The sequence below is a fragment of the Salmo salar genome, chromosome 23 (assembly GCF_965601325.2).
Source record: "Salmo salar chromosome 23, fSalSal1, whole genome shotgun sequence".
Taxonomy (NCBI): Eukaryota; Metazoa; Chordata; class Actinopteri; order Salmoniformes; family Salmonidae; genus Salmo; species Salmo salar.
The window spans coordinates 2,393,978-2,408,175 of NC_138313.1; the positions used below are offsets into that span (position 1 = coordinate 2,393,978).

A 14,198-nucleotide genomic window follows, 5' to 3' on the forward strand; every position below is an offset into this window, starting at 1 on the left:
GTTGAGACCCAGGGCCTCAAGCTTAATGATGAGCTTCGAGGGTACTATGGTGTTGAATGCTGAGCTGTGGTCAATGAACAGCATTCTTACATAGCTATATCTCTTGTCCAGGTGGGATAGGGCAGTGTGCAGTGTGATGGCGATTGCATCGTCTGTGGACCTATTGGGGCGGTACGCAAATTGAAGTGGGTCTAGGGTGACATAAGGTAGAGGTGATATGATCCTTGACTAGTCTCTCAAAGCACTTCATGATGACAGAAGTGAGTACTACGGGGCGATAGTAATTTAGTTCAGTTACCTTTGCCTTCTTCGGTACAGGAACGATGGTGGCCATCTTGAAACATGTGGAGACAGCACACTGGGATAGGGAGAGTTTGAATATGTCTGTAAACACCAGCCAGCTGGTCTGCGCATGCTCTGAGGACGCGGCTAGGGATGCTGCCTGGGCCGGCAGCCTTGCGAGGGTTAACACGTTTAAATGTCTTACTTACGTCGGCCACGGAGGAGGAGAGCCCAAAGTCCTTGGTGGCACTCTATTATCCTCAAAGCGGGCAAAGAAGGTATATACTTTGTCTGGAAGCAAGACGTCGGTGTCCGTGCCGTGGCTGGTTTTCTTTTTGTAGTCCGTGATTGTCTGTAGACCCTGCCATTTATATATCAGACACATAATACAGGTGTGTGAACTAAAATATATATCCCAGTCAAGATGGAAGAATGGGACAAATAGACAAAGTGAGTATAATTCAGTGCTTTCGCCCATAGAAGTTTATATGAATTTGACCATTCAAATTCATACAAACTTCTACAGGTAAAAGCACTGACATATTCACTTTGTCTACCTTTAATCACAAAAGCCGTGCTAGCATTTACTGCACGTTACTGAAAATCAAACCCTTTCTTTAGTGTCATTGATATATTTATTTTGATTTGACCTTTATTTCAACAGGGTGTCCCATTGAGACCAAGGTCTCTTTTACAAGGGAGCCCTGCATTTTACAATTTACACATTTTATAGAATACAAGCAACAGTTAAAATACACAAATCAAAAATACAATCATAGATAACATCTACAAAACTGATCCTAAATCACCACTCCTACTCCGAGATGCTTTATGAATATGGGCCCTGGTCAGTCAGCAGCATGCTGCTTTCTGTGATCCCACTCACTCTCCACCTGAAATGCAACAACAAAAACATGAATAAGAATAAGCCTAGTCAGTCAGTAACTTAGCTAACTAATGAAACACCCAGCTAAATGCGCACAAGCCAAATCACCCTAATTATTTGCAGTGAAATCAGGAGGGGCATTTACATTGCTAACTTTTTCAGTCACCAATTCATCTATAAACAGTAGAACAAAGTAGTTTGACAAAAAGTGTTCAATATCAGTAACTACTCTTTAAAATATAACTAACAATTATATAGCTAGTTATTTTCTAGAAACCTAGCTACAGTCCACTTAGCTAAGGTGAACTCAACTCAGACTGATGGTGAGAGTTAACATCAGCAAAAGTTAGCTAGCTTTCCCCCAGCAGTTTCAATCTTGCGAACTATGGCATTTTCTCTACTTGATCAATCAGATGGATAGCTAGCAAATATACAGAGTGCAAAAAACATTAGGAACACCTTCCTAATATTGAGTTGCACCCTCTTTTGCCCTCAGAATAGTCTTAATTCGTTGGGGTATGGACTCTACAAAGTGTCGAAAGCGTTCCACAGGGATACTGGCCAATGTTGACTCCAATGCTTCCCACAGTTGTGTCAAGTTGGCTGAAAAAAAACAAGAAAAAAAAACCCTGAGCCTTTCCTCCTATAGCTCCTCCCACCAGCCCCCTTCGGGTCATATGCACTCTAACCAACTCAGATGATATGACCACCCAGGCCAGACAAGTTGTCAGTTCAGGCAAGAGAGTATATATGACCAAGATTCATGGCATAGTAGATCAGAGTGTACAAGACCCTCTAGACAGAGTTGTCCACATAGGCCGACAAATATCTAATATTCTATACTTCAATCCACTTCATCCACATTGGGACATAAGTCTAATATCTGGGCATTCTGAGAATATGGCCAAGCAATCAGTCATAGTCTCTTGATGTGCTGTGGTGTAGTGGTGCCTGGAGAACTGAATATACTGTAATTTTCCCAAACATTATCCAAATGGCCCACCCGGCAAAGAAAATGTGCCCTGTGTGAAAAATTCTACGAGCAACAGTAACATACACTCAATGACCTAAAATGATAAATGCCATATTGGTCTTCACAGTCATGCCAGCCCAAGCTGTACTGTGCAAGTTTATTGATACAATGGCCCTGGGTGAGATGGCTGCCGTTTTACAGTCTCCTAACCAATTGTGCTATTGTGTGGGTTTTTTTTCGCGTTATTTGTAACTTATTTTATACATAATATTTCTGCCACCGTCTTATGACCGAAAAGAGCTTCTAGATATAAAGACAGTGATTACACACCTCGTACTGGAAGAATATTTTTTCTTTAACGAGTCGGACGCAAAGGATTTACTTCAGACACCCTTGTTGTGTGTCGGAAGTAAATCCTTTGCGTCCGACTCGTCCCAGTCATTCGAAAGGAGAAAAAGACGGAGATATCGGGGACGTAGGTCGGGGTGCCTTGTAAGGATCCGATAGCGAGTGGGTAATCTCCCTTTACCATCAGTCCTATTAGCCAACATACAATCACTGGATAACAAAATAGACTAACTACGATAACGTATTTCCTACCAACAGGATGTTAAAAACTGTAATATCTTACGTTTCACCGAGTCGTGGCTGAACGACGACATGAATAACAGAGCTGGCGGGTTTTATGCTGCATCGGCAAGATAGGGAGTGGTGGTCTGTGTATATTTGTAAACAACAGCTGGTGCACAAAATGTAATTGTAAGTAAGAAATTATGAAAAGTAACAATAAAATAACAAGGCAATATATAAGAGGATACCGGTACCGAGTCAATGTGCAGGGGTACAGGTTAGACGAGGTAATTTGTACATGGAGGTAGTGGTGAACTGACTATGCATATATAATAAACAGCGAGTAGCAGCAGTGTACAAAACAAATGTAAATAGTCTGGTTGCCATTTGATTAATTGTTCAGCAGTCTTATGGCTTGGGGGAAGAAGCTGTTAATGAGCCTTTTGGTCCTAGACTTGGCGCTGCGGTATCGCTTGCCATGCGGTAGCAGAGAAAACAGTCTATGACTTGAGTGACTGGACAAATGGAACACCTATGTGAGAATGCTATTCATTGACTACAGCTCAGCGTTCAACACCATAGTGCCCTCAAAGCTCATCACTAAGCTAAGGACCCTGGGACTAAACACCTGCCTCTGCAACTGGATCCTGGACTTCCTGACGGGCCACCCCCAGGTGGTAAGGGTAGGTAACAACACATCCACCATGCTGATCCTCAACATGGGGGCCCCTCAGGGGTGCGTTCTCAGCCCCCTCCTGTACTCCCTGTTCACTCACGACTGCATGGCCAGGCACAACTCCAACATCATCATTAAGTTTGTCGATGACACAACAGTGGTAGGCCTGATAACCGACAACGATGAGACAACCTACAGGGAGATGGTCAGAGACCTGGCTGTGTGGTGCCAGGATAACAACCTCTCCCTCACCAAGCATGCCACAATTCTCATCGACGGACTGTAGTGGTGCAGGTTGAGAGCTTCGAGTACCTTGGTGTCCACATCAACAAACTATCATGGTCCAAACACACCAAGACAGTCATGAAGAGGGCATGACAAAGCCTATTTCCCCTCAGGAGACTGAAAAGATTTGGGATGAGTCCTCAGATCCTCAAAAAGTTCTACAGCTGCAACATCGAGAGCATCCAGACTTGTTGCATCAATGCCTGGTATGGCAAATGCTCGGCCTCCGACCTCAAGGCACAGAGGATAGTACGTACGGCCCAGTACATCACTGGGGCCAACCTTCCTGCCATCCAGGACCTCTAAACCAGGCAGTGTCAGAGGAAGGCCGTAAAAATAGTCAAAGACTCCAGCCACCCTAAAAATTGTCAAAGACTTGCGCCATCCTAGTCATAGACTGTTCTCTCTGATACCGCACGGCAAGCGGAATCAGAGCTCCAAGTCTAGGTCCAAAAGGCTTCTTAACAGCTGCTACCATCAAGCCAAAGGACTTTGTTTCTGGACATTTTGAGCCTGTAATCAAACCCACAAATGCTGACGCTCCAGATACTCAACTAGTCTAAAGAAGGCCAGTTTTATGGCTTCTTTAATCAGGACTACAGTTTTCAGCTGTGCTAACATAATTTCAAAAGGGTTTTCTAATGATCAATTAGCCTTTTAATGTGATAAACTTGGATTAGCTAACACAACGTGACATTGGAACACAGGAGTGATGGTTGCTGATAATGGGCCTCTGTACGCCTATGTAGATATTCCATAATAAAAATCGGCCGTTTCCAGCTACAATAGCCATTTACAACATTAACAATGTCAACACTGTATTTCTGATCAATTTGATGTTATTTTAATGCACCAAAAAAATTGCTTTTCTTACAGTACCAGTCAATAGTTTGGACACCTACTCCTTCCAGGGTTTTTCTTTGTCATTATTTTCTACATTGCAGAATAAAAGTGAAGACATCAGAACTATTAAATAACACATATGGAATCATGTAGCAACCAAAAAGTGTTAAACAAATCAAAATATATTTTATAATTGAGATTCTTCAAAGTAGGCACCCTTTGCCTTGGTGACAGCTTTGCACACTCTTGGCATTCTCTCAATTAGCTTCATGAGGTAGTCACCTGGAATGCATCTCAATGAACAGTATTCCTATAAGTATTCAGACCCTTCAACCTACTTTGTTGAAGCACCTATGGCAGCCTCAAGTTTTTTGGGGTATGACGCTACAAGCTTGGCACACCTGTATTTGGGAAGTTCCTCCCGTTCTTCTCTGCAGATCCTCTCAAGCTCTGTCAGGTTGGATGGGGAGGGTCGCTGCACAGCCATTTCCAGGTCGATCGGGTTCAAGTCCGGGCTTTGGCTGATCATGTCAACATCATACTTACATTTACGTCATTTAGCAGACGCTCTTATCCAGAGCGACTTACAAATTGGTGCATTCACCTTATGATACTTCACAATCTTAGCTAGCAAGCAGTCATTATCATGAATCATGTCGATAATCTACTGGCAAATCCTTTTCAATCCTTGTCATATGAAGAGAAATTATAGATAAAACTTACCGGTGCTCTCGCCATAAACAATATACAAGTTGGAAAAAACAAATTCAACAATGAGTGGTTTAGAAGGAATCAGCGGCTAACTGCAAGCGATGTAAAGCAATCACTATTTTGCTTCCCCTGCCTGCTATTCAGTGGAGGGTTTGTGGTCGAAGTCTGGGTTTAAGGGTCCCTTTTCCAAGTTTAAAATAAACATTCACACGCAACACCATGGGCCAGAAAAGGTTGAATACATTGGCCATGCTGTCAATCCAGCATGACTTTTGCCACCTACAAAACAACTGGAAAATCTCAGACTTCAGTGAGTTCATGACAACTGGGAACTCTGGGGGGGGGGGGGGGAATGAGTTCCGACTGGGAAAACAGGTTTTGAACAGTCATCCAACACAGAAGTCCAAGTCAGGAGCTCTGACCTGAAGATCACTGATGCCATGATTCTATCTTCCCAGTTGTCTTGAAAGCACCATAAATCCAGAGAATGCCAGACTTGACTAAGTAAATGTAATATGCCAGGGAGGTATGTATACTGTAGATAAGAAAGTAATACTAAATGTATGTTGTGTAGTAAGCTGTTCGTAGCCCATGTGCCTCACCCTAATCATTAGGCAACTTTTCCCCTTATAACTTAGCCTATAGCCTGAGAATGTTATTGAATATTGAACGAGCTTTCATTGTTTGCTTATATGCCCCCTTAATTTATATGGTTCTGACTTTGTGTATAGGGAGAATACTGTAAGAACAGCCCATGTTCTGAATTCTGTCACTGTACATTACAAAAGTGCTGAACAAATAGTTATGACTACCCTCGGTAGCCACTTATCCGCTCATCATTCCCTTAAGCCATAGTTTGTAATTCAATTGATATAGGCCTATTGATTATATACTATAGGTCTCTCAGTATCTTAATTATTTTTGGCAATATTGGAATTGCATATTAGCTCGTGCTTTTCTTCACGAGGGGATACTATGTCGGTGGGTCTGTACCATGTACCATGTTTTATTAGGCCTATGTGGTCTAAAATACTTCAAATGGTATGCTAAGCGAGTCTCTCTGTGGGGTAACTTGAAGACTAAAGTTAAGGCCTCAACATCTTGCTGAATTTCTTAACATCTGTCCGCCTCGAAAGTGCTAAATGAATAGGCCTACCTCGTCACAGCTCGTTCACTTGCACATGCCTGTACTTAGAGCTACGTGTAAATAAGAACAAACATGAATTTACTGAACAAATGTAATGTCTGTATATTTTTCAAAAGTCAAAACTCATTTCACGTTTGTTATTTAATGAGAAAGCAGTTCTCACGACTGGGGGTGCTGAGTAGTATTTGTAATAAAGCCCTTGTGGAGGGGGGGGCTCATTCTGATTGGTTTGTGCACTCCCAGGCCCAACCATTGCTGCACCCCTGCCCAGTCATGTGAAATCCATAGATTAAGGCCCAACACATTTATTTCAATTGACTGATTGCCTTCTATGAGCTGTAATTCAGTAAAATCTTTGAAATTGTTGCGTTTTTAGCAGATTTAAGAAGTGGATGTCTCGACAAAGACTGTTGCATGTCATTAACACAAACCTAACCTGATTTTCAAACAGTCCCCACTGTTTTGATGACAAATGGACTCAGATAAGCCAAGTAGTTTAATAAAGGGAGTACACAAATCCTGACAGGTTTAAGCAACACTGGCCATGTGTCCTCTATTTATAAATGGTTTCTTAAGAGCCAACTCTATTCCAATTGCCATGAAGACATGCGCCATTAAATATTCGGAACAGGTGAAAAAAAAAAAAAACTATTTTCCCGTTTTACTTTATTTTTTAGAAAGATAAATAAAAAAATAAAAATAAAAGTGTGATGGTCCGCACTCAAGCCGCATGAAGCAGCAAGGCAAAGACATGAAACAGTCCGGTCTGACCCATCTCTACCCTGCATAGCCAACTGGTGATAACTAATCTCAGAGGTCGACATCTGCCCCTTCTGGCACACGTTTCAGATTTACGTGCTGCACTTTACGCTAGAGGGCAAACCAGACAGAATCCGGCAAACAAGCGTCCCTGGGATCGGCTAAACCAAAGCTACGGAATCCAGGCGATGACGACAACAGAGTAGAGGGATCTCGTTTACTGCTGCACTGGGAAGAGTGGACGCTTTACTGTGGTTCCAATAAACTATCCAGGTCTCACACTAAGGTACACAGGGCTAAACTCCCCTCTAATCAAAACACACTTGTTTGCTTTTCTTAGTAGGGGGCTCTTATGAATTCCGATTGCTAGAACAGGTTCAGCAAAGACCAATCTGAATGAGGGGGAAATTATAACTGATTCATGGTTAGACTACATCACCCCCACCCGCTGGATGAGAACAAACCGCTTAGTCAGTCTTGTGCAAGGTCATCAGCACAGAGCTACCCAATCAGACATGATGATCCATGGGGCCACTCAGCTCATCTTGAGGCAGGCTCCATGTCATGATGGTAATATCACAGCTACAATTGTAATTGGATTTCCTCCAATTACTCTCATTCTGAATTTTTAAATACACCAATGGCTGACTTGCATCCTCCCTAATACACAATCTAATTGGCTGGTGGGGGACAGAGACCAGTCACAGGAGGCACTTCTTATGAAAATGGGGGGGGGGGGGGGGGTCTGCCAAGTCAACAAGATCCAGGACTGTAAAAAAAGAGGCCAAAATGACTGAACAATAACACTATGTACAGGCAGGTGAGGGGTCAGCGCGTGTGTGCACGCTTTGAGTTTAAGCACAGGCTAAGATCACGAGCTGAACGTAACGACATAAGCACATGTAAAAAACAAAAAACAATCAGTGACTATTGCACAATGAGTCGCCATGTCTTTCCACTGGTTGTTTTAAACCTCACAACATCTGATTAAACGTTACAAGAAAGCAAAACAGAATATTTCAAACATTGCTTAAGAGTACTAGTTCTGGAAGATGAGAATTAAGCGATCATACAAACACACTGACCCCTGCTCTCCCTTCAGCACTCCCCCTTTCACAAAACACAAGAGGTGTGGGAGAAGGGGGCACCTAACGCATTCTGTACTCTGAGGTCTTGGACACCTCACAGAGCTGACCCTTGAAGTCTATGTCAACTGTGAAGTCGAGGTCTCTCTGCAAGCGAAACAGACATACAGAAACAGGTTAAATGAGTGGACATCGGATAAACTCCCAGCTGTAAACCACAGAAGATTAATAATTTATACTTTTGGGAAATTATGCCCAGGAAAAGGGTAAACACCCAGCCTTACAAGACAGTCAAACCAACAGAAGGTAAAAAATGGTGGGCTTGGAGACTAAAAAGGTATCCCAACAAACTAAGACCGGGAGGTTTTTCCTCTTACGTTGTTTTTGACATTGGGCTTCATGTTGATGTTGCCAAAAATCTCCTCTCCAGTCTTAACAGTCAGATAGTCATCAAGGTAGAATACAGTCTGCTTCCAGTGGGTGTAGGGGGACTCTGGACCTGGGGAGAGGAGAAACGTGACAGGTTTAATATGACTTCACGTAACAGAAGAAAAAAAATAGCCATTAAAGAGTCAAATGTATTCTCTCAGTTATCAAAGACTACTTGTGTGCTGTCATTTACCATAGACTTAATTTAGGAGGATTCAGTGAACTAATCTATTATTGTAGTGCAGACAGTTTATGGGGGGGGGGCCCTAAAGACTCACTGGTGGAGAAGCCCGTCCTCTTGTGACAGCGCGTGAACTCGATGTTGAAGTAGGTGACGAGGGCGTGAATGTAATCATTCCTCTTCACCTGCAGGCAGAAGGGCGAGGTGAAGGACAGGTCGTCGATCTTCACCGTGTATATGTCCACCTCCTGGGGACAATGTAGAGAGGGGGGAGACTCAGATGACAAGGCAAAACCCTCTGAACTGGAGATATGGTGCCAATACAAAAAGTCACAGTAGCATCAGTCAAGTAACCAGATTCCAAGTGTGTGTGGGGGGGGGGGGGGGGTCACAGAACTGGATTGGGGAGGCTGCTGAGTGTGATCGACTCACCTTGATGAGGCAGGCACTGCTGACCAGCTGTTTGGGGTCCACCACGTCCACTAAGGGCTCCTTGATGGCCACCTCCTTGATGCAGGACATATCGAAGCCGTACACGTTCTCCCACCCTGTTACAGAGAAGAAATAGGGAGTTACCACCACAACTGGGCATACAGCTAGTTTAGAAAGTAACTTTATATTAAATTGTCATCCAGGCATTGTTCTTTGAAGGAAAACTTTCCTAGGTCTAGAAATGCACACTTCAAAGTCCAGACTAGTTAGCTAGATCAACGTTGATATGGCTAACTATTACAGGGGTGGCAGGTAGTCTAGCAGTTAGGGTTGCTGGTATCAAATCAGACACCATTGCGCAAGGCACTTAACTCCCCGGGCACCCAGTGCGGCATCCCGCCGCACCTCACCACAACATGTGCATGTATCTTTCAGAGGGGTTAGGTTAAAAGTGAGTTAAATTTTGGTTGGACCTTGCGTGCAATTGACAAATAAAGTGATCTTAATACAAGCACAGTACAACTAAATGTTATTTCCCAAATTGCTGATGAGTCAGTAAAAGTAGCTTTTGGCTCCTTTGAAAGACTCAACCGTGAGAGTTAGCTAAATCTGTTCAATAAGGGCCATGACGGTCCTTGATCACAGAATCCAATCTGACACTCAAAGTCCCCTGACTAGCTCCTCTCCAACCAAAAACATGGGTACAACGCTGGCCAAATCACACCAACTACATTACCCCAGAATTTAGAGGAATTCTCACAGTGGATTTTATAGTCCTTGTACTGCCTGTCCTCAATGGCTGTGACATACAGGGTAGCCCTGTCTGGGAAAATCAGGCCCTCTGGTTTCTGGGTGACAGAAAGGGAGAGAGGGAAAAAGAGCATGGCAGGTTAATACACTTAGGAATGAGAGATTAGCAGGCTATTCACAGGCCTGACGTTTAGTTGCAGCTGTGTGGAATCAAGGCACAATGACTGCTGGTTGTGTGCATGCATCAGTCTGCAAGGGTCGTTGACCCTCCAAAACAGGGAAGCCAACGTCTAACACTAATCTAAAACACTTCACAAATGCATAATTTGATCAGACTGAATATTGTTATAGCACACACACATTTATCCATGGTACGAACAACAGTTCCGTTTAAACCACTGCTATAGCTGAAATGTTCCAATAAGTCACCCCAGCATGGCGCTGGCGAGATCCACTGAAATGAGTTTTACTTTATGGGCAATTCCACAGCAAGTCAGGAACTGAATCTCCTAAAAGCCTTGGTATATGGCCAAACAGTTTAACACATGCCAATTGTCCCAGAAACTGTCAGTATAGGGAAAGATGGCAATTAAGACATTCAAACAAGCATTTAAGTTTACTCCATAATGTACGAATTAAATATACAGACAGGAACATACCAGCCACTTGTCCCTGGCATAGATGACAGTGTTGAGCATGGACTCGTAGAAGAGGCAGTAGCCCATCCACTCTGAGATGATGATGTCCACTCCCTCTACAGGAAGGTCCACCTCCTCCACCTTCCCCTTGATGATGGTCACAACTGAAGGAGAATGATGAGTTACAACTAAATAGCCACAACATTACTTCAAGCCAGGTTGAAGCATTGTGAAGGATAGGGATGACTGAAAACTGAAGTGGCAGGGGAAAAGTACTGACTTACTGTGGTCCATTTTGTTGGCCTTGACGATCTTCACAGCATAGTCAGAAATACTGCTGCACTCAATCTGAAAACAGAAGCGAGGGTTAGACAGCAGGCCTTCAGGTGTCTCACGAAATGACAACTAACCAAAACCATGGTATCCTTTAGTGCACCCATCAAGGGAATTGAAGTCTACTGTGAATCCATGGGCTTTATGTTCATTATGATTAAGCAAATAAAACAGGTCTTGATGCGAAGCGGTCACATCTGTGACAGATTAAGAACAGGTGTGCCTTACACAATATGGTATGACAATGGGGACATGTCACACATAGCATAGAGAATGGTGAAGCTGTATCACAAGTTCTAAAAGTACTACAGACAGTGCATGGCAGTAAATGAGGTGTGTATGTATGAGTCGCTTCTCCGTATGGAAACAAGGTGGGGGGGGGGGGGGGGGGGGGGGGGTACTTACGCCTATGACCTTTTTGGCACCAGCTTTGGCTGCAAACATGCAGAGGATGCCAGTCCCACTGCCCACGTCCAACACCACCTTGTCCTTGAACAGGTGCTTGTTGTGGAACATTGAGTTCCGGTAGGTCAGGGTGCGCACCTCATCTTTCAGCATCTCCTACAGAGCAGGACATGAGGAACATTAGTTAAGGCAACACTTACCGAGGTGAGTCACTCCAACTGGGATGTATACGTGACCGAACATTTGACAATGTACCACCCATCGAAGCCTCCATTAGCCCCATTGTATTTTGGCACAGATGTGCTGACCACAATTCAGTATAAAGCAGTGTGACAGGAGCCTCCACATTTCAACCATTTTGGTTGTGGTACCAATTCTCACCAAATAAACATTTACAGTTGAAGTCGGAAGTTGACATACACCTTAGCCAAATACATTTAAACTCAGTTCAACAATTCCTGACATTTAATCCTAGTAAAAATCCCCTGTCTTAGGTCAGTTAGGATCACCACTTTATTTTAAGAATGTGAAATGTCAGAATAATAGTAGAGAGAATTATTTATTTCAGCCTTTATTTCTTTCATCAAATTCCCAGTGGGCCAGAAGTTTACATGCACTCAATTAGTATTTGGTAGCATTGCCTTTAAATTGTTTAACTTGGGTCAAACGTGCCGGGTAGCCATCCACAATAAGTTGGGTGAATTTTGGCCCATTCCTCCTGACAGAGCTGATGTAAACGAGTCAGGTTTCTAGGCCTACTTGCTCGCACACGCTTTTTCCGTTTTTTTGTTTCATCAGACCAGAGGACATATCTCAAAAAAGTACGATCTTTGTCCCATGTGCAGTTGCAAACCATAGTCGGGCTTTTTTAATGGCAGTTTTGGAGCAGTGGCTTCTTCCTTGCTGAGCGACCTTTCAGGTTATGTTGATATAGGCTTGTTTTACTGTGGATAAAGATACTTTTGTACCCATTTCCTCCAGCATCTTCACAAGGTCCTTTGCTGTTGTTCTGGGATTGATTAGCACTTTTCGCACCAAAGTACATTCATCTCTAGGAGACAGAACACATCTCCTTCCTGAGCGATATGACAGCTGCGTGGTCCCATGGTGTTTCTACTTGCGTACTATTGTTTGTACAGATGAACGTGGTACCTTCAGGCACTAAGGAAATTGCCCCAAGGATGAACCAGACTTGTAGACCTCTACAATTTTTTTTCTGAGGTCTTGGCTGATTTCTTTTGATTTTCTCATGTCAAGGAAAGAGGCACTGAGTTTGAAGGTAGACCTTGAAATACATCCACAGGTACACCTCCAATTGACTCAAATGTTGTCAATTAGCCTATCAGAAGCTTGTTAACCGACTTGTTAACAAGAAATTTGTGGAGTGGTTGAAAAATGTGTTAATGACTCCAACCTTAGTGTATGTAAGTTTCCGACTTCAACTGTAAATGTATGACAACTACCATTTTTATACCTACCTCATGGATACCGAAGTGGGCGTATGAGTCAAAGTAATAGTCTTTAGAAGTCATGTCTTCTGCAGCAGGCTTGGCTGAGATCTCCCCCTGAGAAATCTCACCAAAAGAGATAACAGTCACAACCAGCACAAGACTGGCAACAATGAACACACATATGAAGGTTCTCCAACCAAAACAGTTACAGCCAGGCAGAACATGCTGATAAAATAACAACTCTTGAATAGATGTGAATTGTGTGTTCATTTCTTTAAGTTGCTCAAAACTTATAACATTTTATGTTCATAGGACAATACTTCCAACTATCTAGTTACATTTGGGAGTACGGGTGTGTGTGGTGTTTTCACGTAGTTGTAGTTAAGCCCAAGTTCAGTGTAGTACATGAAGCTTTCCTTTTCTCAGAGCACAAAGGGAGAGAGAAAGCACATGGTGATTTAGGCCTTCACTGACAGATGTAAAGTTCAGACAGCAAATTAACGTAGAAAACCATTAATTAACCGAATGGCGCGCGCTGAACATAACGTTACTTGCGAACTCCCCTAATTAAATGGGCCATGCCTTATTCAAGGAATTGGCTGGCCACAAAGTTACCTAGCTAAAATAGTGGCGTCTAAATCCTCCCGGGTTGCCGGTTAGGTAACATAAGTAGCACAACTTAGAGCTAACACCAATGGCTAACAATTATTAAATGTATTTAGTTATCAACACGTACGTGATGGATTAAAACGGAACTTGAGCTACATAACTCAAATGCCGGCAAAGTGCCAGATGTGCCTTGTGAAATGCTAGTTAGCATTACTAACCTGGCACCCATGCGGGCTCTCCCCCAAGCACGAGCAAGCGATGGCTTGATAATGATTATATCACAACATATACTTATTTCATTACTAATCAGTTTCCCAATTGCATTCATAATTCAGTAACTACAATTACATGACAACCGCGTATACACAGTAAACGTTTGCTGTGCTAGCAAACGTGGCGACAAATGAATGAGCCTTGCCGTATTCGTTATATGGTGCCTGGCTAAAATGGATGCTTTGATAGTGAAGTGCGTGTGTTCTCTGAACTAGCCAACTAGCAGGCTCCGCGGCCTACAATGCCATTGGACATATAGTTACTTTAGCTTAGTGAAAATACTTACATTTTAAGCTACATAAACTAATTATATGTGGCTGAAAATGTATTCGACCACACCACTGCGCTTACCTCCATTCTATCCGTTGTCTCCGCCATTTCAATTCCGTGTGGTCATGGACGCAGACTCATAGTGGTATTAAAACGCGAAGCTTTGAGCCCCCACCCTTTGACGCAAAATACAGTTCGTAATTGGATCCG

General features: G+C 43.1%; 1 protein-coding gene and 1 long non-coding RNA gene across 5 annotated transcripts; both read right to left on the bottom strand.

Annotated features, from left to right (window-relative positions):
• Positions 1–1,043: 1,043 nt before the first annotated feature.
• On the bottom strand, positions 1,044–5,371 carry LOC123729817 (uncharacterized). The gene is made up of 3 exons (XR_006761472.2): positions 5,239–5,371; positions 4,917–5,036; positions 1,044–1,175 (listed from the first exon to the last, which is right to left on the bottom strand). It is a non-coding gene; the product is annotated as an uncharacterized LOC123729817 (long non-coding RNA).
• Positions 5,372–6,856: 1,485 nt separating this feature from the next.
• On the bottom strand, positions 6,857–14,198 carry LOC106583922 (protein arginine N-methyltransferase 1). 4 transcript variants are annotated; one of them, XM_014168593.3, is made up of 10 exons: positions 14,070–14,198; positions 12,864–12,950; positions 11,386–11,541; positions 10,932–10,995; positions 10,669–10,811; positions 10,020–10,107; positions 9,260–9,375; positions 8,925–9,075; positions 8,595–8,716; positions 6,857–8,364 (listed from the first exon to the last, which is right to left on the bottom strand). In XM_014168593.3, exons 1-10 carry the CDS (start codon positions 14,094–14,096, stop codon positions 8,281–8,283), a joined length of 1,038 nt encoding a protein of 345 aa, XP_014024068.1. In that variant the 5' UTR covers positions 14,097–14,198; the 3' UTR covers positions 6,857–8,280. The 4 variants fall into 4 exon arrangements, with proteins under 4 accessions (XP_014024068.1, XP_014024066.1, XP_014024067.1 ...); XM_014168591.3 differs by having other exon boundaries at positions 7,954–8,364; positions 9,996–10,107; XM_014168592.3 differs by having other exon boundaries at positions 7,954–8,364; positions 12,864–12,959; positions 14,070–14,178.